This window comes from Onychostruthus taczanowskii, unplaced genomic scaffold, assembly GCF_017590055.1.
Source record: "Onychostruthus taczanowskii isolate IOZ18803 unplaced genomic scaffold, ASM1759005v1 scaffold15, whole genome shotgun sequence".
NCBI lineage: Eukaryota > Metazoa > Chordata > Aves > Passeriformes > Passeridae > Onychostruthus > Onychostruthus taczanowskii.
The window spans coordinates 1,233,748-1,260,033 of record NW_024498685.1 but is presented as its reverse complement, the minus strand read 5'-3'; the positions used below and the strand labels follow the sequence as shown (position 1 = coordinate 1,260,033).

The window sequence follows — 26,286 nt, the reverse complement described above, 5'->3', positions numbered from 1 at the left end:
TCCTTAGGTAGTTTAAGGGCACTGAAGTAATTGTTTCAAGGAAACCTGAGAACACATGTACCTCTTCTCTCCTGTGCTCTTCCTAAAGTCCAGCATCTTTGGGTATGTCCTAGTGCCTATGTTTAGTGCAAAGGCTTAATTTCATTTAATTTCATTTCAGTATTTTCTGGAGCAACTAATGGCCTGGATATGTTTATTAATATATTTTCAAGGAGAGAGGCAAAATATCTAACACTGCAGTGACATGGTTCTCCCTTCACCTTTCCCCTGCACCCCAGCTTGTCACTATCTTTTTGGAATGTGTTTAGTACTTGGTTTAAGGTTCTTGGCAGTAGGAAGCCAAGGGCACCATGTGGATCAGGCGAACAGTGGTTTCACAACCAGGATTTATTACAGAATCACAGAGTAGGTTGGGTTGGCGGGACAATCATCTGGCCCAACCTCGCTATTCAAGCAGGGCCATCCTAGGGCACACGACACAGGATCGCGTCCAGAGGGTTTTGGAATACCTGCAGTGAAGGAGACACTACAGCAGAAGGACGCGATGTTTCTCACCCCGTTAATACAGCACCGGGTGGCTCAGTGCCAACTTTTGGGCCGGGCCTTTGAGGCGCCACTGTCCCGTTCTGCCCCCCGCCCCCCGCCGGCGCCACGTCGCCGTTCCGTGTCGTTCCCTCCTGGGAAAGGGCCTTTCCCGCCACCGGCTGATCTCGCCGGGACGAGCCGGGCCCCATGCCCGGGCGCGGGGCTGAGCCGGGCGCGCTCCCGGCGGCGCCACGGGGGCGCGCACGGGCCGCTCGGCTCGGCCAACGGGAGCCGCCGCTCGACCGGGAGGGCGGCGCCGCGGCCGCGCCCCGCCCCGCGCGGCCGGAAGAATCCGCTCCCGGAAGTTCCGGCGCTGCCGCCGCTTTGCGGGATAAACAGTAATGGCGGAGGCGGTGGCGGCGCTGGAGACAACGGCGGGCGCGGCCCTGGGGTCACCCGCGGCGGCAGCGGGAGCGGCGGCCGTCGCCTTCGACTTCGCGGCCGTGCCGCCGCCATCCGCGGGGCCTGGGGGAGGCGGTTGGACCAAGCAGGTCACCTGCAGGTACGCGCCGTCCGCGGCGGGTGGGGAGGGGGAGGGAAGCGAGCGGGCGCGGCCGCCCTTCCTTGTCCTTCTTTTCCTTTCCCTTCCCTTCTCCCCGCACTGCCCCCCCCTGCCCCGGGGCCTTTTCCCTCGCCGCCGGTGGGGGCGGTGCGGCCCGCGGCCTCTCTCCAGCCGCGGCCTCGTGCGAGGGTGTTCCCTGCGGCCTAGCGCCTGCGGCGCCGGGCCGGGGCGCCGGGAGCGTTCCCGCCGCCTCAGCGGGAGCCGCGGGCCGCTCGTTATTGTGCGGGAACGGGCCCGCGGCGCTCGGCGCAAGAACGCCGTGTGAAAGGAAGTCCCGCAGCCGCGTTCCGCAAAGCGCGACAAAGCAGGAAACGCGACGTAATTTAAATTGTTGTGCGTTTCAATCGAAATTTAAAACTGGGGGTTAGCTCGCGATTGAGGTAGCGAAAGTTGTTTATTAAAGCGGAAAACAGGAATAGGCTGTGACATGTTACAGAATGTGCGAAGTGGCCCTGCCTGTGTCACACAGAGGTTCTGTGTGCTGCGTCATTTCCTACCCGTGTTTTCCTTTAAGCTATATTTCTGATAAATCTTCTCTCTGGGGTTATGCAAGCCGTCCTGCGTGTTTTTAAGCTTGCCAGATGGACTATTTTTAAACCTACAATTCTGGTCGGTTGGCAAGCAGAAAGGAAGTTAAAACAGTTTTGTGAACGGAGACACATATTAGTTAATATAAAAGCAAGTAATAATCCAAGATTGAAATCGATGAGTGTCTCCTGATTTTTAAAGATTTTATTTATTTAATAAATTAAATTACATCTAACTTGTTTGCGGACAAATAAATTCTAAGTCACTAGGAAGCAAAAAGGAACATCCCTTTGTTAGGAAAGAAGAGGCTCCGGATCTTGATTGGGTTCTTTAGAACCTCTTCTGCTTGCTGTTTTCCCCGTTTGTTTCGGCGGCAGATTGCAGCAGCCGCTGCTCGGCTTTCGCAGGGAGCTCGCTGGCCAGATCTGTGTTCGGCGTGCCCCGCGCTGTTTGAAGCGTCCCTGCTCGCCCTTGCTGCTCGTCAGTTTTGGCTGGTGCCTCGCGAACTGCTCCCCTTCGGGAAGCTCCGTTCAGCAGCGCTCTGGGGGGGGCTCCTGAGGGCAGAGCGTTTTGCCTGTGAATCCCCGGGTTAATGTTTGGTGACAGTAATGAGGAAATGACCGGGAACCGTGCTTAGCTCAGCTTTAACTGAGACGTAAGGTCAGTGCTCTCTCTATTTAAGTTTGCCTCGTAATTTCTGAAGATCGAAAAGCTCAATTAGGCAAATTGGATTCGTGAGACAGCAATGGAATAGGCACAGATGCAGGATCGATTTATTGACGACAGCGACTGCATAGAACAGAAGCAGTTAAGTTCATCAGTGCCCTGCAGTGCAGAGAGTCGAGGGAATATATTTATATTTAAACACTCAGGCCGAATGAGAAGCTAAAGCTACTCTTTTGTAATGGTTAATGTCCTTTAATTTGAGATTAAACAATGGGATCTTGGCCTTGGATCTAATGAACATGTCCATTCTTTGTTCTCTTTGCCTAATCCTGCTAGTTATCCCATTGCTTGCTTTATTAATTTTTATGGGACCATTCAAATTGGAGGGAGAATAGCTTTACTGAGGCTTTAAAGTGAAATTAGCAATTTCAACTTGCCCTTCTAAGAACCTATGATAAAAGTTTTGGATTTCTATGTTTTGTTGCGATAGGATATATTCATATTTAGGAAGATATGTTTCTTACTGTTAAATTTTGGTTTACCTTTATGAGTGAGCTGGAGGATTTAACAGTGAGATGAAGAAGTTAAATTTCAAAATGCAGGTTTTTAGTGTAGGAGGTAGAGCAGTTTCTGTTTGGGTAACACTGTACTTTTTTTTTTTTTTTTTTTTTTTTTTTGTTCACAGGCATTTTTAGTTGAATTGTCATAGGGGTGACAGTAAATGCTGCCTGAAAAACTTTTGGGCGACAGTCCCTTCAGTATAAGGAGCTAGCACATGATGGCTGGTGCAGAAATGCTGCTGTTTTATGGAAACTGGAAGGCTTAAAATTGGTACCATAAGTTCTTACTGTTCCTTTGAATATCTGATATGATAAATAGGTTGGTTAATGAGTTCTAATATACCAGTGTGATATCCTTGGGATGGATGATTAATATCTCAGAGTGAGAGACACTATGACTCAGAAGAAGGACTTTGGTTTCTCCTATGCATACAGTTTTGCTGATGTTTTTCTGTTTTTCTTGCAGCTAAAGTTTAGAAGTCTCAGGGTGAAATATGGGAAATTATGTTCTTATGTTCCCTGAGAGACGATGAAAAAGTGAAAAAGGTTCTTTTTTTTTTTTAACTTTTGTGGTTTAGCAGTTTTCAAGGCTTGTCTTTTGTAAAAATTTATAGTATTTTAATCTGGAATAAATGGCAGGGGAACAAAGCTAATTCAGAACTTCATTATTAGTATGATCTTTTTCTTATTGATGTATTTGAAATAAAAAAAAGAATGGATGTCCTTACCAAGCTCCTCAGTCTTTCCAGTTCAGATGGCTACATGGTTTTATTGAGCAGTCCTATAGCCAATCTTTTTTTTCCAAAGGCTTGACACAGTTTGTTCTGTGCTTGTGTTTTCCAGATGTCATGGGACATTAAAAGTCATCAGGCTGATGTAAACAAATTGCATTTCTTTTTTGTTTTAGAATTGAGTGTAAATAAAACCCATAGCAACTAAGTGCTGTACTTTGAGATCTGTCAATGTCTTTGTACCTTAGCTGTTCTTCCTGAAAACCTGGGTCAGGTGTTTTTTTCTTTTCATGTGAAGAGTGTGCATCAGTAAAGTCAGGCCTCCTTAATTCCATGCAGGACACAAACCTTCTGACAACCTCCCTGGATTGCCCCTTTCATGGCTGCTCTGGGCTGCATCCCCTGGTAACTTCTGAAGGCGGTTATGGAGAAGGGACAATGAGCTAAATGTTGTAAAGATCAACTTTTTCTTTTTTTTTTTCCCTTTTACTAACTCCAGCAGAATTTCATTGGCAAGTAATGTGGCTGAACACCCAGGAGCTGTGCTAGAGCAGCATGCTTAGCCTCTTTGCTGCTGCCTTCTTCACGGGAATTCTCAGTCTCTGTATGGCACCTGAAGAAGCTAATGGCTGCAGATGGATGTTACCCTGAGCTTCCCCATCTGCTCGTCGTGACAGTGTCTTGGGTTTTGAAGGAGGTTTGCTGTTGGCTGTAACATTCTAATTTAGCTGAACCAGTAGTTTGATAAAACAAATTAGCATCACCTGAAAGCAGAATCCTGAAGTAAAGAACAGAATACATCTGAATAAAGAAATGCATTGCAAGCTTCCAAAGCTGTAGAAGGAAGCTTTGCCTATTGAGAAATACCCATGAAAATCAGGATATGCTCTTTTGATCAAGGCATTCATAACTAGACATGTGTTGAACCTTTTTCAGTGATAAAATGCCAGTGCAGGCAATTACTCATTTTGTCTAGTTGCTCCATTTGTTGGTGTCACTGATGTTTTCTACAATCATACAGTGAACTGAACTGGGGAAGTCATCTGGGCTTGGACCGTGATGACTTCTCTAGTCTGGCTCCTCAAGCAGCTTAACCAAATTATACTTGTATATTTGAATTGGAAAGACAGAGAGCACTGCCACAGTAAGGGCTTTTTTCAGTGACAGCATCACAGACGCTCAGAGAAAATCCAATTATATACTTGTCTTGATCTAGTTTTATCTTTTCAGGTGAAATTACATGTGTTCTCTCATTACTTGACCAAATACAAATTTCAGATGTCCTTCTATGTGTCTGTGTGTAAGGCAGATAACTCATATATTTCTCAGTGTTAAGGGTGCTTTTTCCCTATAACCAGAATGAAGAGGCTGGTATTGCTGTTGAGTAGGGTTAAATTGAATACTCTGTGTAAGTAAAGATGCTCTCCAAAATAAATTTCATTGTCTTACCCTAAAAATAATGCATTCTATTTTTTTGACTTGGCCAAAGTGTTTTAGCCAAACACTGCAATGTGATATGTTCTTTGTGACCTTAAAGTAAAAATCTTACCTCTTGTTGAGGGGGAGGGTTGTGGAAGAAGTTGGGGTGTAATCCTAAGAGAAATACATTTTTTTCCCCTCCTACTCCAGCCTTCTTGTTCAAATAATGCTGAGTTTGCTGCATAGGATTGAGGGCCTTTAAGAGTGATGTATAAATTAGAGCCTGGAGTGTTTCATGTTTATTTTTTGCCCTTTATAGCCTACCATTTCAATATAATAAATTGTGGCAACTTTCAGAATTACATAGAATCTGGATTTGCTGACTATTTTCTGATGTAAAATGGGAAGGAAGGAAGGAAGGAAAGGGGTTTGGAGCTTCATTTTCCCTATCATGCCATGGGAGAGTCTAATTTTGGGGCTTATAAGCCATGTTGGCTAAATAGTTTCTATCAGATGTCCTCACTTCAGGCAGGAGCTTTTCTGTCAGTCACTTATTTCAGCTGTAGTGGTGTCTCAACACTTGGCTGGCTTAAGGAGCAGTGGCTGTGCAGACTGGTTGGGCGGTGATCTGATCCAGATTAAAAATAACCATGGAGGCAGCAAAAGGAATGTCAGGTCCCATTGCAGCCATTTCCTGGTCTGTGGCAGCCAGTGGCTGTGAAGTTGCTGCCCCAGCACTTGGGGGAAGCGATGCTGTGTGGAAATACGCAAAGGGTGGACATAACACTTGTTAAAGAACAAACCTTAAGCAATCTGAAATATTTTTTCTACCCTTTCAGTGTGACTCCCATTTCGTAAAAGCAATCAAGCCAGAAATTCCAGTTAGATTCTAGTTGCATGACTTCATGGGTGGTTAGGTTTGTTTTTGATTTTGTTAGGGGGGCTTTTTTTGTTTGTTTGGGGAAGAGGGGATGTTAAGTATGGGCGTTTTTTTTGGTTGGGTGTTGGTTTTTTCCTTTTGACATGGGTCTTCATTGGTGGTTTATGCTGTTGGGTGGGTGAGTGACTTTTAGGGGGTTTTGTGTGTTTTTTTGTTCACAGTGGAGATTGCTGGTTTTGTAGCAGGGATGGGCCTTGTTCTCTTTTTGTAACACTCTGTTCCTGCTGGCTTAGCTGTTTGTGCCTCCACCTGACCCTGCAGACCTCATCTGGGTCTTCTACTGCTTGTTTTTTAGGTAGGATCACTTTTCTTACCTGGTCAATTTGTCTGCAGGGTACATACAGGTGGTTTGGAGTGTGAATTGGAGCCTCATGGCAAGTGTCAGTTTGCGTTCTGTTAAGCTAGTTGAGATTTTTTTTTATTCTTGGTATGTTGAATACACCACTGGTATTGCATATGGATGGTTATCAGCTCTCTAAACACTCAACCTCAGGTTTTAATATTTCCCTAAAACTGGATTGCAGATGTAGCTCTACTTATGTCATTTAGTGCATTGTTCACTGGCTTTATCTGACTTCTTAAAAATACAGTAGCCTAAATGTTTGTGTAGAAGTGTATGCAGTTCAACATCTTATCACCTTTCCTGGCCAGGAATATCAGCTTGAGTGTACTGTTCTGGAAGAGCTGTCCTAATCTTAGTTGTGACTGCTGAAAGATGATCCCCGTCTCTTGTGCTGGCTGTGAGGCTGCACTCAGCTGCTTGGAGGGCCTGATTCTGCTGGCTCTGCAAAGTGCTGGAAGTGTGTAACAGGAGGAGGGCAGGACTGCCCCATTCAGCAGCAGCGTGGGCTTAGACGGGTATTATCTGCTTCTCAGCCTTGCCTAAGGTAGTGTTTAGTATGAGACCTAAATCCTCACGTATTTTCTTGTTTACTAGCTCTTCCTATATCCAGTGGGTTCAGAGTTTGCAGCTTGTTGTCTGGAGGCAGTGCGGCTCCTTTCTAAATTGAAGTGTTGGTAAACATTTATGGACTCAGTTTTTACACAGGGTGGTTTTTGTTTTGGTTGTTTTTTTTTTTTTTTTTTGTTTGTTTGTTTGTTTTTGGGGTTTTTTTTCCTTGGCTAATACTTATATGTGGATTGGGAAAGGTTTACTTAAACTTTTCAGTTGTAGTTTTGAACATACTGAATCTGAACAGTTATGGTGCATTGAATTTCTAGAGGCTTGTTCTTCTAGGTTAAAATTGAAAAATTCTTGGAAACCACTCTACAGTTCTCATGAATAACTGAATTGAAGATGCTGAATTGAAGGTGCTACTTGACATGCTAAAATTGATCAAACTATACTCAAAAGCTTTGAAACTGTCCAAGTTTTCAAGACAAGCAGCACAATATTGATTTATTTGGCTCCTTCCGCAGGAACTAATGTGTGTGTTTTGTCAGATGTAATTATCCATCACAAACATGATTTTCGTTCTTGGAGAGGAAATCACATTTGATTGAATGATTTATGAATCTAGAATAGATTTACAACCTTGGGTGATTTAGGGTGTGTCTGGATTTGAGTCTTATATCCTTTGCTGGGTTTCTGTAAGGTTTTTGCTGGTGTCAGGACACAGGGGCTACAAGTAAAACTTTTTGCCAATCTACTTGGTCCAAGACTTTCCTCTTAGTGTCACAGTCCAGGATAACTTTGCTTTTACAGGTTTGTGTTTTTTCCCCAGGCTTTTGTAAGAGCAAGTCCCTAAATGTGCAGCACAGTTCACTGGAGTAGCTGAGGCTTCATCTTTCCTCAAATGTTCTTATTTTTATGGTTATACTGGGGTAGGGTCCCATGAGTCTTTAGTGCTGTTGTTAATACAGCATGCCTTGATTTATAGAATAATAAGATCATCCAAATATTTTTGCAGCTTCAGTACTCCTCCTTAACACCATTATCTTTTCTCACAGATACTTCATGCATGGAGTCTGCAAGGAAGGAGACAACTGCCGCTACTCCCATGACCTCTCCACCAGTCAGTCTGCCATGGTGTGCAGGTATTACCAGCGAGGATGCTGTGCTTATGGAGATCATTGCAGGTAAAGAAATGCCCCATGCAATCCTGCAGAAAGCTTTGCAGTCTGAATCCTTGTGTAGAGAGCTCAGGGAAAAACAGTAAATCTTAGTGCTTTCCTTTTCCATTGCAACTTCAGGTATTTTTAAAAATAGCTTTTCACTGACTCTCTTGTCTTGCTAAATACCAGTGTTTGCTGTGCAAAAAAATGAGCAAAGGCAAGGTGATAACGGTTTTCGTAAAAGTGATAGTTGTCAGTACGGGGAGTTTTCTTATTTTTTAATAATAACATTGTTAGATTAATTGAAATCTGAAATTGCATTCAGACTAGCTGAGTGGATGAAAATTAGTTACTCTTTTAAGTGATCATAAAAGCCTGAACAGGTAAGAATTTATTTTCTTTGTGTTTTTTCTTGAGGAATTGTACGCTGCCACTGGAACTACCATTTTGGGAAAGTAACTAGAGTTTGTCATATAAGTTCTAAGATCTTGCCTGTACAAAACAGCTTTATGAAAACATACTACGAATTGATCGATACCCCTGAAATTACAATAAAAAAGAAATGGTGAAGAAGAAAAACAGATACTTTCCTAGTGGAGCAAAGCTTTACAAGGGCTTAGGAATGTTTCATAATTCATTTCATTAAAACTTACCAGAAGTTTTAACATTCTTTCTTATTGCAGTTTGCATCATTATTTTGCATCATTATTTTATATGGTAGCTCATAGTTAGCTTTGCTTTCATCTTTCATAAAGGGTTACTATATGTAGTAAAGATAACAGAGGATGCTTCTCTGTAGTCTTCTATCTGCCAGTGTGTTTTTTTGATTGTGTAGATCAGTGGTCTTCCAGCTTTGGGTCATGCACCCCATCAGTTCAATATTTTTGAGTTCCCACCAACATACACATTTATTTATAATTTATATGGATGTATCTAGATCTACTACTGTACTGATGTTATGTACATTATAAAACATAACCCAGAACCTGAATTTTTAAAAAGGTGTATTAAAAGTTAAATGAAAAATATTTAATTAATATTTTATAAACAGTCCAAAGCAATTTTTATTGTCACTAAAAGCCTGATTTGTAATAATATTTTTTTACTGACAGTAATGTTGATTCAGTGGGCTTTTTATTGTTTAAAATCTCAGTGTAGCATTTTGTGATACAAAATTTTGGTTATTTGAAGGTCTTGTTCGAAGTTCAGTTTATTTCAGTCCTTGGTTTTAATGGTAGTGGTAGCTGAAAAAGATCTTTCACAAAGATACACACATCCAAAAGGAAGTGTACTGTTGGCTGCAGGTACTAATGTGTAGTAAATTTAGCTGGCAAGTTTCCACCTTCTCTGATGTCAATCAGCTGTTAGTGCAGATTAACTGGAAGGTGTTGCATTTTTGTATTTTTAGCAAATGGGTCCAACATACACTGGAATTCTGATTTTGAACGATTTTTAAACATGTTAGAGAAATCACTTTCCAAGTTTAAGTGTGCAAGATATGAAAGGGTTTTTGTAGTTGACACACTTGGGTAGTTCTTGGCAATAAAATCACATAATGGTGGAAATACTTCATTTTCAAAGTGTTGTGTCCGTACTACAAATTGCAGCGGCAGCTGGCCTGGAAGGAGAAAGCAATTGCTGCTTCGGGATGTCCCTGCTAGCTGTGGCCAGCACCGCCAGCAGCAGTGGGGCACTCTGCCGTTCCTTGCTCCGGTCAGGAGAGCGCCTAAGGCTTTCGTCTTGAGGGACGAGGGTCAGTGAGAGATAGAGACGGACTCCAGCTGTAGCAAAATCCGGGTTTATTGGCTCCAGGCGGACTGACAGCTGAACACCCCAAATTGGGGCCTGACGCCAACTTTTACGGAGGGGAGGATACAGAGGTGGAGTCTGGTCTTCAACTAATCAGAGAAAAGGTGGGAGTGGGGTGAGGGTGACTGATAGAGCAGAATAACCAATAGGGAAAAGCCTGGGGAGGGGCCCTGGCCCGTGAACTAATCACTCGATGCCCTGGCTGGAAGATTCTATAGGAAAAGGATGGGTCGCCGAGTGATGGACAGGGCACCAGGGAGGGACTAGGGAACAGATACCTAGGTTGCCAAGGGGAACGGGGAGGAGAAAACTGGATTGACAGGGCGAGCGAGGGAAGAGAGAACCAGGGCAGAACCACTGCAAACAAGGGGGTACATGGAACAAACCAATTTACAACTTAACAGTGCTAAAGCATACAAAACACACTACAACAACAAATTTCCTTCAGAAAGTCATTATCTGTTCGTAGAATGACTTTATCTTGGAGAGACAGTTGGAATGTGGTTGGGTTTGGTTGATTTGGGTTTGTTGGTTTGGTTTTTTTTTTTTTAATACCTGCTCAGCAGCATACTGCTGGCACTGACTTGTCATCACAAAAAAAGGTAGCAAATTTGCAGCACTTGTCTTTGTGAAATATACATGCATAACTCATCCATGACAATTTTGAAGTGTTTTGCCATGAGATAATCAGCAAACATCTGTGTGGTACAGAAGATTTTCCTGGTAGCTCTCCACCTCATAACTGCAGTGAGCATTTGACTATTTAAAGGTCTATATTGATGACATTTTCTAGTGTCACTTGGCTGCTTCTGAATGCATCTTTACTACAATACCTTGCCTGTGAATGATGCAGCGATGAATTTCTGGTGGGGTGCTACCCCTGTATCCTTACCCTGCAATCTCTTATTGTGGTCAGAGCAGCTGCTGCTTCAGTGGTTTTACTTGCACAGTTTTTTTCCATAATGCATTGTTTTTATTAAAGTAAATGTATGCTATTAAGAAGATACTTCGTCCAGTGAATCTTCGTCTTTGTTAAGGAAGTAATTTGTTGAGAATGTTTCTCTACTGGTACATCTTTTCTTTGGTGTCTCACAAAAAGTAGTTCATATTGAAACAGAATCTAGCAAGTGTCATAAGCTGAGATGTGAAAAACATATGTACTTTTCCTTCTGCCATGCACTTCCCACTCTGCACAATTTATTCTACTGCTTGTTTCTTCAAACTCTAGCAGTGTTTTCTATGCATTTCCCAACAGTATTTGCTGACAAAGGAATGCATTGACTTTGTCACCATACTGATTTCCATGAGTTATTTCAGTCATTTTTACCACAGCAGGAAGACAGAGTGGTCCAGTGGTATACGGCTTTTTGTCTTTCATTGTTATGTAACAAGCCTCAAAAGAGGTTTAGAAACCCTTACTGTAAAGTTCTGCAGAATACTGGATTGAGTAGCACGTTACTTGAAACACCTTGGAAAAAAATTGGAGGTTTGTCTTTGTATTCCAGATGTTCTGATTTTCAATGCCTTGCTAATTGAGATGGCTTCATCCTTTCAGTAGCTAATATCTCAAGGTACAGCATACAGTGAGGGCATGGTTTTTCATTAATAATAGTCAGTGTAAATCCATATTTCAGATTGCCTTCTTGGTAATCTTGATCTCTTCTGTGGTTCCCGTCCCCCTGAGTTCAAGAGCTGATTAGGTTGGCATTGTTTTGCTTCATAGTGTGGCTGATGAGGAGGTGGTAGTAGGAATAGAACTGCTAGCTCTTGGCATTTTCTTGTTGGCTTTTGCTGGCATTATCAATGCTGCCCTCAGCCCACAGATGATCCTTTCAAGACACTTGTTCACTTTGTCAGGGCTGGTTTAGGTAAAACAAGATCAGATAATCTGTTGTTCCATTAACTGGGCACTAGGAAAGTTCAATATGTCACAATGTGCTGAAAGTGAGCAGACAAGGGGGTGCCACTGTCAACCCACTGGGTAATGGAACACCTTCTCCTTCAGGGCACCTCACACGTACCGCAAGTGGGCTCTCTGACGTATGGCCTGTGAGAACACTGCCATCAACATGTATTGTAATAGTAATAGTAGTAATTTATTGTATTTTTAAGAGGGAAAAAATCCACTAAGTTCTAGTATTTTCTTCCTGCACCCCATTGGGTTGCTTTGGGCACCTAGTATGCATGCTCTTTGGAGGCCACAGATGTAGAGATCTGAAGGCTAGAATTTCAAATTTGTACTCCTACTTTGTAGGAGTAGGATTTTCAAGCTGATATTTGGTTTGGAGCACGTCTTTAATATGCAAGAATTGTGACACTTCTTTGTTTTTAATCTGACACAAGCTAAGTGAATCACAGTCACTTCAAACTTCTGTATGATCTCAAAAGATTCCTTCCTGTTGTCCTTGAAATTAGTCAGCAAATATCTAAGACTACAATAGTATATTTGTCATTTATTTTCCCTATATAATCTCCTAGTTGCTGGAAGACAGATTTTTGAGGGAAATGGTGCCTTCCTGTTTATTGTGGATGGTAGGGTTAAAAGGGTTCTGATTATAATTTTCCACAATAAGCTGAAATAAGAACAAGCACTCAAATTCAGTGTAAAATCTGCATGAGGCAAGATGCTGAGACACAGGAAAAGAATAATTTTTGTTGGTGGGGAATCTCTGAGTCTGTGCCAGCTGAGGCCAGGTTGCCCAAGGCATTGTCCAGCTTCTGCAAGCATGAAGATTGTGCACCCATTCTAGTGTTTAACTACTCTTAGAACAAATTTTTTTCCTAATTTTCATAACTGTAACTTCCCAGTTTGGACTGGTGTCTACTGACTGTCATCCTGTTACTGCACCTGTTAGAAGACTCTGGCTGATCATTCCTGTGGTTCCTGTGAGGTAGTTGGAGACAGCTGTGTCTGTCCTGAACTGGATAAACTGGCTCATATATATAAAGCTGGATAAACTCATTTTTCTCATTCAGCAATACTAAACATGTGTAATAGGTAACTGACCTCTTTGGGACATATTTGAAGATTGTTCTGTGTGTAAGAACTGTGCTCTTTTTTTCTCCAAAATTTCAGAGTACCTTGTGTTTTCTTGAACAATGGCTGACAGATTGCACAAGTGGAAACATTTTTCTATGAAGGGTCATCAGTGAGTTTCTCATTCTAGCCATTTCTGGGTCCTTCTTCCAAATAGCATGTTCACATCTTCATTAGTTTGTTTTCAGTACATGGGGCTGCTGTCTGGAGGTACTTCTTTGTGGAAAGTTGACATGATGTGTTTTAACTTTTAGGTATGAACATACCAAGCCACTCATACAGGAAGAAGTGACTGATGTTAACCCAGAGGCAGAAATCTATCCATCGGTGTCCTCAGAGTTTGCATCGCTCCCTGAAACAGTTGAAGAATTTATTGCTGAGATAGAAGATGAAAATACAGATCTGGCAGCAGCAGGAGTAGGGGCTGAAGACTGGGTGAATGCAGTGGAGTTTGTTCCTGGGCAGCCATACTGTGGACGTGGTAAGCTGATCATGGGATAACAGTGAATTTCCATCATGGCTCAACAGTTTCTGTGTAGTGCATTTATTTTAATGCATTTGAGTACAGCTATTCATATTTATTGATCAGTTCAAATGAGCTTGGGTTTTCCAGTGTGAGTAGCTGGACTGACTGTTTCATTCTGAAACCAGGTATATTTCAGGTCAGTCTCTGCATGACTGGCTTTCTCTTGCTATGTTTCTGAATGACTTGAGAATGTCCTTTGAAGTTGAGTTTGCATATGGGATGGGAGAGGAAATTACTGGTGATAAAATTCATATTACTACTCTGGAGAGATAATCTGCCTTTGTATTTTGCGTTGGCTGATTTGGTTTGGGGTGGTTTTGCAGTCTTTCAAAGGTTTTTTGGTGAAGTTACGGATTCTTGTAGAAGGAATTGAAGCCTAATGCTTACTTTTGTGAATCCCATGGCCAGAGGCTGAAAATTATTTTTTCTACTTAGTTTTCTGGAACTCAGCTTTCTAATACTGTGACAGCTCACTATGAGAATGAGACTGAAGAAACTTATCAAATGGGACCACACTATTTGAGTAGCATACTTCTTACCCGTTTTTCCTGCCAAAATGTAACAAGTCTTCAAACTGAAGGGAAAAGTAGGCTGAAGGTGTTCACTTTAACATAATTTCTAATACTTGTCTCTCGAAGGCATGAGGAGGCTATCAGTACTTAAATGTTTGAATTCAAAATGGACACCTTGCATCTAGAAGAATTTGACGATGTCATGGAGTGTTCAGATTATACTGCTTTGTCTCCATGGCACTGCTCAGATTCTCAGATTTGGAAAGAGAATGACCTTCTCAGTATTACAGGGTGCTGCTTGGAGTGTCCTGCCATCCTGTTTGAGGAGAGTGAAGAGGAATGGTCAAGTGACAAACTGTTTGCTAATGTTGTTGAGAAGTTTGATTATGGGATTGCGTAACAGATCTGTGAATTTGAGTATAACCCAAAGGAGTGAAAACTTGACCGCTACCTGTGAATGTGCCACCTTACTGTCGTGAAAGATAGAGCTTCTGTGCTTGTTGAGACAAAGGATTTTTTAAAATATTTTAATCAGAATATCATATTTAGATTGGAAGGAACCTCTGGATTTCATCTAGTTAATTTCCTGCTTAAAGGTTGCCAGGGGCTTTGTTTAGTTGAATCTCTATCCTCAGAGATGTTCAAAGGGCTGTAACCTCTGGGTATCCTTTGTGGTGTTCAGCTTCTTTCACAAAGAAAGCCTCTTTCCTAGTATGTAATTGGGTTTTTCCTTGCCTCAGCTTGTCTTCTGTCTCTCGTCATTTGCACATCTGAGAAGAGTCAGTCTCTCTTCTTGGGAGTCAACCCCGTTAATGACTGGCTGGCCCTCCACTGGAATCCATTCATTGCTAGTTTGGACAGCCAGAGATCTTTTAAATACACAGTCCTTACAGAAGAGCTGGTGCTTCTTCCTGAAGACTAAGTCACTACACTGTTAACTTAGTATTGCTAAAGCAATTTTTTTTTCTAGGCATTAGGCATACTTTTCATGCAAAAATGTGCAAGATTAAGTTCAGTAGCATTCTCTTCTGTGAATCTTGTTGTGTTTTATAGCTTTTGAAACTTGATGTAAACATACTCATCTGTTTCTGTTCTGAACAGTGCTACATGATGCTAATTCCCATGGTGACTTTATTAAAAAAGCTTCACATTTCTGAAGCAACTGTCTTTATTAAGCTACAGAAATTAAAATGCATGCAGTGTGTTCTGTAGTGTATGCCTTAAAGCAGATTATTCTTGTCAAATTGCTGGAGAAATGTACAGATACTTGGAAAGCACAAAATGAAATCTATTTCTCAAGGTTCTGTAGAAGCCTGTGTGTTTAAAATTTTCTTTAAAATGATAAAGATTCAAGGGTGGCAGTTTAGCCATGCATAGGTGGGACTATAATGCTCACCTTTTACCACGATTCTCTGATTTGGAACTAAACCTGGTATCTTGAAGATGACTTCAGGACCTAGCAGAGAAAATAGTGGTGATTCTTCAAGTGTTCACTTGTTAGTTGTACAGATGTGCCACATTTCCATACTTGTTCTGCAGTAACTGAGGAAGAGTAGAAAGGCAGAAATACAAGAAACAGTAAATTGGGTGTCTGTTTCCTGCTACTGAAAGATTAATGTGTTTAATGCTACGAAGTGTGTTCTAAGTGCAAGCAAGGTGGTGTGTGGATCAAAGTTAACAAACCGGTTTTTCCGCTAGTATGAATTTAACCCGGTTGACTGGGAAATGGGCAACGAGAAGGTGGGGATTGAGTCCACCTGCTGGTGAGCAGAGATTTGGAAACAGCAAACAATCACAGAGAACAAATGTTACTCTGAGGGATGTTGGATTTGTAACTGCTGAGGCAGTAAAGTCTTCTGAATTTTTCTAATTGTGGTTTCAAAGAGGAAGTAAAACTGTAGCTGTTACAGTGCAGAAGATAAAGAAAATACATATGCTGTCCCAGCCTCACAGTAAAGAGTTTCTTTATATATCTAATCTAAACCCACCCTTTTCCAGGTTGAATTTTAGATTGAAACCATTACCCCTTGTCTTATTACTTCATGCCTTTGTAAAAAGTCCCTCTTCACCTTTCTTGTAGGCCCCCTTCAGGTCCTGGAAGGCTGCAGTAAGGTCACCCCGGAGCCGTCTCTTCTCCAGGCCGAACAACCCCAGCTCTCTGAGCCTTTCCTCATAGGGGAGGTTTTCCATCCCTCTAACCATCTTCATGGTCCTCAACTAGGTAAAAAAATCTGTGACAACATTAACTTGAGCAAACAATGGCAAATGCAACAGTTGAGGGACTAAAAACTGAATGGTAGTTGTGATTTTTGTTATTTCTTATGGAAGTGGAGACCATGGATTTCAAATGGGAGGGCAAGTGGGATTTCAATAAGTACATATTTTCTTGTTCTGCTGAGCTACTCAGGAGAGAATGTAGAGCCTAGTACATAGTTTCTTGTCACTTTTCTTGGTGCTAGTTCACTAAAACTGATGGGGAAGAAGAACTAATGGACATAACTTTGGAAATCTCGGTCTGAAAATGAGGAGATTGCTAGGTGACTTGTTCCTCAGTTACTCACTTGCTTTGAAAAGTATGTTTCTAACAAACAGACTTCTCCAGGATCACTGAGTGACCACTACAGTCTGAGATGGTTCAAGAAGGAGACTTGATCTTGAGAGCTAATATTTTGCTACACTAAATTTCAATATTTGCTTATTCCTCAAAACTTAAGTTGCAGGGTCATGCATTTTCTTTTTCTTTTTCCTAAACTAACAGAATGATACATGCCTGTTATGTGTTTGCTCCATGGGGATGAAAACTGTGCAAGTTTGCAGCCTCTGATTAATTTTGAGGAGTCTGTCCTTCACTTTAACTGATCAAAGTATGCCCTTGGTAGTTTTTGCTTGCTTCTCCAAATTTAGTGCTTGAACAGCTTCTAAAAGTTACACTTTCTTATAGCATCGATGACTTGCTACTCTTGTAACAGCTTCTGGTTATGTAAATGAGCTCCAGCTGCTGTTCTTCCTGGTGTTTACTCTGAATATAGTAGTCCTTTATGTTTATTACACCTTCAGTTTCTCACTGACTGCTTTTGTCTTCTAATCCAGTCATCATCCTACTTATATAACAATCTCAGAAGGCTGACTTGTGGTGAGGCAGGCAAGCATGTGTTTGAGGTACAGGGAGAAGTGTTCAGCAGTGGCTTTCTAAAGGGGGAAGAGAAAAGATACAGATTTCAGTTCAGTTTAGGTAAGGGAATTTACTTAGGATTTTGCAAAACTGATAGCCATCTTAGAATGCAGTGATAATAGCCTGAATTTCAGTTTCATGTGTCTGGCTAATTGACCAGATAACTGTTTAGGACAGGGGTTTTTTGCAAATATGTAGGGTGGAGTTAATTTGGGAGATGTGAACACCACTTTTCTATCAATCCTAGAGATGCATGGGAGTCCAGAAATGAAAGTTTGTTCAGGCTAAAGAACAGTGTGCTAATTAGCCTGCACATAAGGAATTGCTGATGTGGTATTGCCATACTAGCATTTTTTTATGCTGGATACACCTTTATTATTTCAGCTGTGTAATTTCTGGGGAAAAACTTTTAACTTTAGCTGATGTGAAAATTTTAAGTAAAGTGAAATTGATTCTAAAAGGAGTGAGAGATTTGTAGCCTTATTTAATGATTGCTGAACCAGAGTCTGTATTAAGCTGCTGATGACTAGTGCAATTTTTCTAGGTGGACTTAGCCTGTAAATGGATCTTCCCTGACCACTGAAACTTTGATAGCTTCAATCTTGTCTGGGTTGAAGGATGAAAAAATTGGTCTTGAAATTAATTGAGTGGGGAAGATAATTTAGTTCAGATTGAGGGTGTGTGAACTTGGACTGAAATGAACCTAGGTGGTTTCTATTATTCTGTTTGGGTAACCCTGAGTGTTCTTACTCCCGGTGCTCAAAATCTGAATGTGCTGCTTACTGTTCTTAATTCTATTCCCAGCTGCTCCTTTCTGTGCTGAAGCACCCTTGCAGGAAATGGTGATTGAAGAAGAATACGAGAAGCAGCAGGCAGATGTGGAGATGAAGAAGGAGCTGTGCCCCTATGCTGCATTAGGAGAATGTCGTTACGGAGAAAACTGCGTGTATATCCATGGGGACGTGTGTGATATGTGTGGCCTGCAGGTCTTGCATCCCATTGATGCTGCACAGAGATCTCAGCACATAAAGGTAAGCAAACAACTGTCTGCTGTTTAACAGCTGTAAGTTATTGCTTCCTAGCTTCCCTCAATCACTTGTTACTAATTCCCTTTTATTTGAAGGTGTGTGCAGCTCAGGCAGTGAATGACATTCCGGTTGTAAACTAGACAGTTTCCTGCCAGGGCCATACTCAAAAGCAGCTGGATTTCCTTATCTGTGTTGGGAAAACAGTCTGCTTAAAGATACTGCAGCTTTGTTCTTTGCCTAGTCAAAGTGGATGGTCTTTTAGATTGCCTTTTCATGTTTAAAAGCAGTGTCTGAAGGAAGGAATTTGAACTCTGAATTGATTGTTCTCCAGTACTTAAATTTCTTTTGAGGATGAAGATTTTTTTTTTCAGCTTAATCACAGTTCATGCATTATGCAAAACAGCAAATTGAGTTAAAAAACCTGCTTAGACCTCACCAGATGACCAGTCATCTCTGTAGTTGTTTTCTTTGTGTCTCCTTTTCAGTCTTGCATTGAAGCTCATGAGAAGGACATGGAGCTTTCCTTTGCCGTCCAGCGTAGTAAAGACATGGTGTGCGGGATCTGCATGGAGGTGGTGTATGAGAAGGCTAATCCTAGCGAGCGCCGCTTTGGGATCCTCTCCAACTGCAGCCACACTTACTGTCTCAAGTGCATCCGCAAGTGGAGGAGTGCTAAACAATTTGAGAGCAAGATTATAAAGTGAGGCACTTTCCCATTTCGATTGTGCTTTGTTACTGTGGAAGATCTTAGTAACTTGTGACAACTTGCAACAGACTTCCAGATGCAGACTGCACAGAGGCTGCATTTAATGCATACTAACTTCCGGTTTAGGAGTGAAATAATTGTTAGGGATAACATTTACACTCTGATTTGGTTAATACCAGGTTAAGTTTGCAAAACTCAATGGTAGTAAATAACTGTTGTTTATTTAGTAGCATATTGTCCGGTGGTTACTGTTCATGTTTTGGACACCCAGGCAGGAATCTGGAAACAGATTAACCAGTTCAGAATGTATTCATTACTGCCTTAGAGCATTACTCAGTTGGCAAAACATTTCTCCGTTTAAGGCTGTTCTAGAAAATACAAAGTTCCAATCAAATAAATATAGGAAAAATACCAAAATAAATTTATTTAATTCTAAAGAAAAAGGAGTCTGTGTGAAGTGTTTTTTCAAGCTTTTCTGAGACAAGCTGACCAGCTGCCATTGCCATTGAGTTCTTGAAGAGAATTTAGGTTATCTTCACTTATAAGAGTCTAGATTGAAAAGGTTGTACAGCAAGTATGTGAGTACAGTACCTCTTTAAAGATGGATATGTGCCATGGCTTGTTATATAGGAGAGAGAGCGCCCTGTAATGTGGAATTTTGCAGCACAGTCTGTTCGTTTCCCAGGTCCTGCCCAGAATGCCGGATCACGTCTAACTTTGTCATTCCAAGTGAGTACTGGGTGGAGGAGAAGGAAGAGAAGCAGAAACTCATTCAGAAATACAAGGAGGCAATGAGGTATGAGCAATGCAGCCTTTTATCAAATTGAGACTGCAGCGATTAAAGACACATGTGGAGAAGAAGGGTGTTCATGTAAAGCCCCTTTTCACACTTCCTTTCCACCAGCACGTGTGGAGCGCATCTCTGCCTGTCTGCCCACACATGCATGCACATGGTCCCAAAGTTATTCCTGTGTTCTTGCACCTCAGTCTTCCCCTTCTCTACACAAAGCACTGGTAGTGTAGCCATAAGGCAGTCCAAGGTCGTGCACTGCTCACCATTAGTCTCCCTCTGCATGCATCAGTCCACATACAGTGTAATGAATCATTTCTGCATGTAGGTCTTTCACTCACAAAATGCCTTCTGCTCCTAGTACCTGAGATCCTTGTGGACTGCAGGTAAATGCAGTTCTGAAGTCTGATTGGGGTGTGCTGTCAGTAAGGGTTGCGATATTTTCCTTTCCAGCAACAAGCCATGCAGGTATTTCGATGAAGGCCGTGGCAGCTGTCCATTTGGAGGGAACTGTTTTTACAAGCATGAATATCCTGATGGCCGTCAAGAGGAGCCACAAAGACCCAAAGTAGGAACCTCAAGTAGATATCGGGTTAGTGCTGCTGATTGTCCTTCCAATAGACAGAGAGCACAAGAGGGGTGTGCATTATGTCTTCTGCCTTGAGAAGAGGATAGGGAAATACTGACTTTTCTTTTTTCCACTTCTGATAGACCTCTGTAATGGTGAATTTGAAGGAAGCGGTGCGCTAAAGTTTGTGATTGCTGGAGGCCAAGATGGAAAGACTAAATTTAAAAAACTTTCTTACAACATACTGAAGTAAAAATGTTGGGTAGCAGTAATAGGGGTGTGTGTAAGGGTTAATTCTGCTAGAGGTCAGTATCTCCCTGAAAGAGAAATGTGATTTCTTGCATGTCAGAAAGTACACCAGGGGCATGTCAGCCTCTGGAAAGGCTCCTGCTTTGTACCACTGGGTCACCTGGGGAAATCCTTGTGTTCCATTTGCAGGCCCAGCGGAGGAACCGGTTCTGGGAGTTCATTGAGGAGCGAGAGAATGGTGATCCCTTTGAAACCGACGAGGATGAGGTGGTGACCTTTGAGCTCGGTGAGATGTTGCTTATGCTCTTGGCAGCCGGAGGTGATGATGAGCTAACGGATTCTGAGGATGAGTGGGACTTATTTCATGATGAGCTGGAAGATTATTACGATTTGGATCTATAGCACCTGTCAGTGGAGTGTGGACTGTTGTCTTGGCTTCAGGCAGTAGCTATTACCTGTGGTGTTGTGGCAGTGCCTGTGTTTCTCCTAGGCAGGCCGATCAATTCCAGGTGCTGTTGTAATAACTTTTACCCAGGGTCTGTCTCTTTCCTTCCCCTCCTTTCCCACCCCAGGAGTGTTGTTTTTCCTCTGTTTCAACAAATAACAATAAATAAATCTTAAAAATGTTAGTTTTTGTAAAAATAAATTTAACTGTCAGACAGTTAGCTTAGGTTTGTTGCTTCATCTGTGTACCCAACAGAGTTCACCCAGTTCCAGGGTTAAAGTGTTTACAGGACTTCCACACTCATTTTGAAGAGCCCAGATACAAAAATGAGCAGTGGCCATGCAGTGGGGATGTAAATTGGCTGATGGCCTTTGTTCTGTCTTTGTACCAATATTTCTGATTTCAGGCCAGATACAAATATTCTTTCTGGAATCAGCTCTGTTCCAGCCCCCTCATGTACACGTCTTCATTTGTGACTTTTGGTCTCTGTTTACTTGCACATTACTATAACTACTGTGTAACCAGAACCAGGTGTGAACGTTCTGGATTTTTACTGTGTTTAGCATGAAAGGAAAATGTCTTTGTGAAAGGAGAACTCTCTATGTGTATATACAGATAAATGTAGAGTTGGACCTCAAGGATGGGGAGACTCTGTGTAAGTTAAAAATAACAAAACCATCTTTCACCCCCTCTTGGTGCATGAAGTCTTGCCTCCAATTGGACATGAAACTGGTCTAGTGGTCTCAGCCCAAACTGGGAAACGATCCTGACTGTCGCTTAACTTGATAGATGGCACGCACTAATACACCAGCTCTCTTTCATGTGTACGATTAGGGTTGTCCAGGAGCAGAAATCCGGTTAGCCAAGGTGGGGTCAGAGGAACACCAGAGAGGACCCTTTAGCTTTATCGCTCTGTAAGTTTTAGAACTTCATGTAAACACTTAAGCCGTGAGCTTTGCTAGAAACTTGCTGTGCCTCCCAGCTGCTTCGAGGTACTTGTGCCTCTCTGCAGCTGAGTTGGGCAGGTTGCCTGGTAAAGCTGTTCAGTTTATGTGAGTTACTGCTTACAAAGGCAGTCGTGCAGTTTCTGGCTGTAATTTGCATTGAGAAATTACTTTGCCACCAAAGCCCCAGCACAGGAATTTTAACCTTGCATTACATTATTGCTGTTTTTTATTGACTTGTGGATGCCCCGTGATCTGTTCTCCTGCTGCTCTTGTCCCCTAGACTGCCTCTCCTTTCACTTTTAAATGGAATGAGAAATTGTTCTGAGGTCTATAACGTATTGTTTTGCAGCTGCCTTTTGTAAGAAGCACTTTTCCCAAATAAAAAAAGTAAAAAAAAAAATTAAACAAGAAGTCAGTCTGTTCTTTTAAGTTCGAAGGTTCTGGTTTTTGACTTGATTATATTTGTGTGTGTTTCTGTAAATAAAATGTCACTTACTCTTAACTCCTGCAGAACTGTGTTATGCTTAATACAGAATTCCAGCATTGTTAGAGCCTTTCCAGCAAAGAGCCTGTAATGCAGGAGACACACTCCAAACGGACAACTGAGACAGCTGATGAAGGAATATCTGGGGTCATTAGTAAGAACTGACGTGTCTTGCTTTTTCAGAAGTCAGTCCTCCACTGTTGTGTTAATTTTATTTGCACTGGACAATGCCAGCTGCAGGACATACTCTTATCCATAGTTTCCTATCATCATGCTGTTTGGGCAGCAAGTCTGCACTGCTACAGGCCACTTCCTGAGGCTCCACATGCTTGTGTTCAGATGGAAGCAGTTTTCTGCAGAAATGCACAAAGTTGGAAGTAAACTGCTAGAAGCATATTAAGATGCTGGGGATGTGATTTTAAAAAAAAAGTTGAAGTAAACAGAGTAAAGCCATTTTTGGTTTGTTCAGTTTGTTTTTGTTTTTTTTTCCCCAGGGGCCAAGTAGCAGAGGGAGGAAAGGAATGTAATTTGAGCAAATGACACTTTAAACTGATGAAAGGGAGAAAACAGAAAAAAGTTAAAGCCTCCCTGCCCTACATGGTGAACATAAGTTGTTATATCCTTTTGGAATGCTTCATTCAAATGTGAGTTGGTAACAAAGCTGTGTTCTGATAAGATGGAAAAAGGCAATGAACTTACCAGCCAGAGCACACGTGTGAGCTTGCTTTCATAAGGGATCAGGAGTGCTGTGCTTTACTCCCTGCCTGGGTGTACATGTGGCACAGTGGTGGCTGCTGGTGCTTCTAAATCTTCCTCCTGTACACATTACAGAGGAGGCTGAGAATGCCCACATGAGTGATGTGCTTTGGTGTAGGCTGGTGGGTGGAGCTGCACAGCCACTCGTGTGTTCATGGGCAGCATGAAATGGCTTCTTTTGCTCTGAACTGTGCTGTGGTTCCTGGTGTGCAGGTTCAGGAACTGCCTGTGTTTGTCCCCAGGCCAGCGCTGCTGGGTGCCGCTTCCCATCTGAACTGTGCTGTGTGAGCCTTGTTTCTAAGCTGGCTGGAGCATTGTGATTCCCACCCCCACCAACCTCAGTCTGGGACAGCTGAAAATAGTAGGGTCTCTGAAATAAGTATGTTAGTAGGCTGCTATGTTCTTCCTCTGTGAGAACAGGAATAAATTCAATATAATTAAGCTTATAATGTAAGAAGATGGAGGGTGACAACTTCGGCTGTGCTACATTCTTTTCAAGGAAATACTTAAGGTACAGAAACTGAAAAGGCAAATGAGAGTAGTATCAAGGTAGAAAGGGTATAAAGTCTCCATACATTTCCACCAGCAGAATCTTAATTTCACAATTTTTCAATCAAAAATCTTCACTAAAAGATGGATGCTGTCACTTAAGGTGCCTTGGCTTTACTCCCTAGGCCAGAATACATACATTTCGTTTGATACAAACCTTTGCCTCTTGTGGAAAGTGCAGAATAAGTGTGCTACCTGTTCTCCCTGCTCTGCATGTGCTCGTACAAGGTAAGAGCACTTTTTACAACTTGGGCTGCTTTAGATCAAATGGTGGTAGCACAGCTGGCCTTCATGGCCCAAGGTGGATTGTAATCTTTGAAGAAATACCTGGTTCATTTAATGAAATACACAGTAACTTTCCTACTACTGCTGGTACAGAGGAGATTTGTATTTAGAGGGTACCATGAGCTATGGGGAACAAAACTTAGGTAGATAAAATTATTCATGCTGCAGCAATTTAAAATGAGGGAATTTACATGTAATCCTTTAGGACTGAGATACAATGCAGAACTGTGCTGCAGGAATCAAGTAACTACAAAGTCAATTTAATTGCTAGCATTAGAAAGGCATTAAACTGTAGTTGTGGTGGGCCTCACTTCAGGTTAGCAAAACTAGACAGACTTAGCAGTGAAAGCTTTAAGCAGTGATGTTCATGGACACAGCAGTAGCAAGGAAATGCAGGATTATAAATGTGCTTGACAACAGCTTGATGTGAATGCATCCACAGAAGCTGTGCAGGCAGCTGTATGAAGGTTGATTTACAACAGCAGAATTAAAAAAGTGCTTTAAAAGATTTTTGAAAGCCCTGTCCATTTGAAACCGAATTCCTATTTCAAGGTGAAGTACTCTTAGGACAAAGGGGCTCTTGGCCTGTCTAGAACTATTCTCAAAAGAGTGTGATATCCCAGCATTGCCTGTTGCTGTAGTTCTAGTTCTTAACACAGTTGCTTGAGAGTGGTGCTTGAAAATTATTTCAGGAGCCAGTTTGCTGAGCAATGACTGCTTGGGCCCCTCACACACACCTGCAGGCAAATGTGGGTTCTGGGAGCTGAGAGGCAGGAAAATGCCTGTTGGGGAAGGGGCACCTGTAACAGCACTGCTGTTGGAGCACTCACCTGGTTGAGGGGAGCTTCACTTCCAGTTCTTTGTCCAAAATCACAGGCATGCATCTTCTTCCTGAAAGAAGGCTCCAGGATAGAGTGCTCCACCTCTGTTCAGCATCTGAAAACTGTCTCCCTTCCAACTATACTTAAACATTAACTGGAATGATTAGATAAGAGCCTCTGTTCTTGTAACTGAGAGCCTGTCTCCTGCATATAAAGCAAAGCTGGACCACATAGGCAGTGCTGTGTGTCTTCCACATCACTGGGCTGCTGGGTTGTGATGGCTTTTAACTAGTCAGCTTCTGGGAAGTGTCAGTTTGGAACATTTTAAAATATTTCTAATTATTTTTATTACCCTATTTCACCAATAGGTAATGCTTCTTCTCATCTGGCCTGGCTGTGACACCAATGCAAGTAACGTGCCACAGCAAAGATTCAAATACTTTTTCCCAGTAGATAAGAACTTAACAAATGAGCTCATCTTCAAGCTGAATGTGCAGCTCTTGGAACTGAAACCTGTGGGGCAGTAGTAGTTTTTAAAACAGCGTTGTCAACCTTATAACCCTTTGTACAAATGCATTAACGATGCTGTCATGATGCACTAGGAATTTGCATATGATGCTGGGGAACAAACCATTAACAGAAGGCTCCATAGGAGTTAGCGCTACTTTTGCCTTGTCATAGCTGGGGTTTCCATCTGCTCTCTGATGGGGAAAAGCAGAACCACAGAGCATGCTGAGCATGTATTTTAATCTAGTGGTTCTCACAGTCTAGAATAATGAGGAATTTTTAAAATTTTAAGGGGATTTTTTAAAAGTTCATAGCTTCCTGTATTACCTCACAAGTAACAGCGTTACCAATGTACTCTGAAGAACCTTGTTAGCAAGTGCTGCTCTTCACTCACAGGAGGACAGCTGGAAAAGTAGCTCTGTGGAAACCACTCAGTGTAACTGCCCAAAGGCCTCGTGGAAAACACCAAACAGAACCAACCAAAAGAGGTCACGTTCCTGGTTTAGCTGCACAATGGCTAAGTGTCTAAGACTAAGTTTCTTGGAGGTGTAGGAAGGCTGTTAGACCTGTTAAAGGAAAGGGAACAGTCACAAGCCTGTTCTTCCTGATCCTGTGTTGCACAGCTTTCTGCCAAGAAGGTCTTGCTTTGCCAGTAGCTCCACGTGTGCAGGCAGAGAACAGCAAGAACCCTGAAACCTGGCAGTGCTGGGCACTCAGGATCACAACAGCCTGCACAGTAGTGGCAAATTACGATGGTAAACCCAATGAACCATGCAAAGTTAGCACTCTGCTGGTACCAGCCTTCCTCTAATTTTTGACCAATGAAAGATTGCAAATGGAGATGAAAGCAATACTTTTTCTATTGTAGTCTTCTGGAAGATACTAAAAAAAAAAAAAAAAAAGGTAAAAATTCTACAACCAGGAATAGAAATATTAAGCTCACATGTGACTGCTCTTGTAGTGACAAGAGCTGTAGAAACTAGTTGTTTGGAAGCTGGCTCATAATTGTGAAAGGCTATGGTATTTGCTTGAATGTGCAAACCAAAATG

The 26,286-nt window shown here is 42.1% G+C and overlaps 1 protein-coding gene across 7 annotated transcripts; it reads left to right on the top strand.

Moving 5' to 3' along the window:
• The first annotated feature begins 886 nt into the window (after positions 1–886).
• On the top strand, positions 887–21,072 carry MKRN1 (makorin ring finger protein 1). 7 transcript variants are annotated; one of them, XR_005952194.1, is made up of 10 exons: positions 888–1,087; positions 7,942–8,070; positions 13,147–13,373; positions 16,011–16,151; positions 17,907–18,133; positions 18,616–18,830; positions 19,522–19,632; positions 20,080–20,218; positions 20,338–20,499; positions 20,633–20,773. XR_005952194.1 is itself a non-coding variant. In XM_041398492.1 (10 exons), the coding sequence occupies exons 3-10, from the start codon at positions 7,949–7,951 to the stop codon at positions 20,843–20,845; spliced, it is 1,395 nt and encodes a 464-aa protein (XP_041254426.1). In that variant the 5' UTR covers positions 6,113–6,286; positions 6,929–7,039; positions 7,942–7,948; the 3' UTR covers positions 20,846–21,072. The 7 variants fall into 7 exon arrangements, 6 of the variants coding, with proteins under 6 accessions (XP_041254425.1, XP_041254423.1, XP_041254422.1 ...); XM_041398492.1 differs by lacking the exons at positions 888–1,087; positions 20,338–20,499 and adding exons at positions 6,113–6,286; positions 6,929–7,039 and having other exon boundaries at positions 20,633–21,072; XM_041398489.1 differs by lacking the exon at positions 20,338–20,499 and having other exon boundaries at positions 20,080–20,194; positions 20,633–21,072.
• Positions 21,073–26,286: the final 5,214 nt, after the last annotated feature.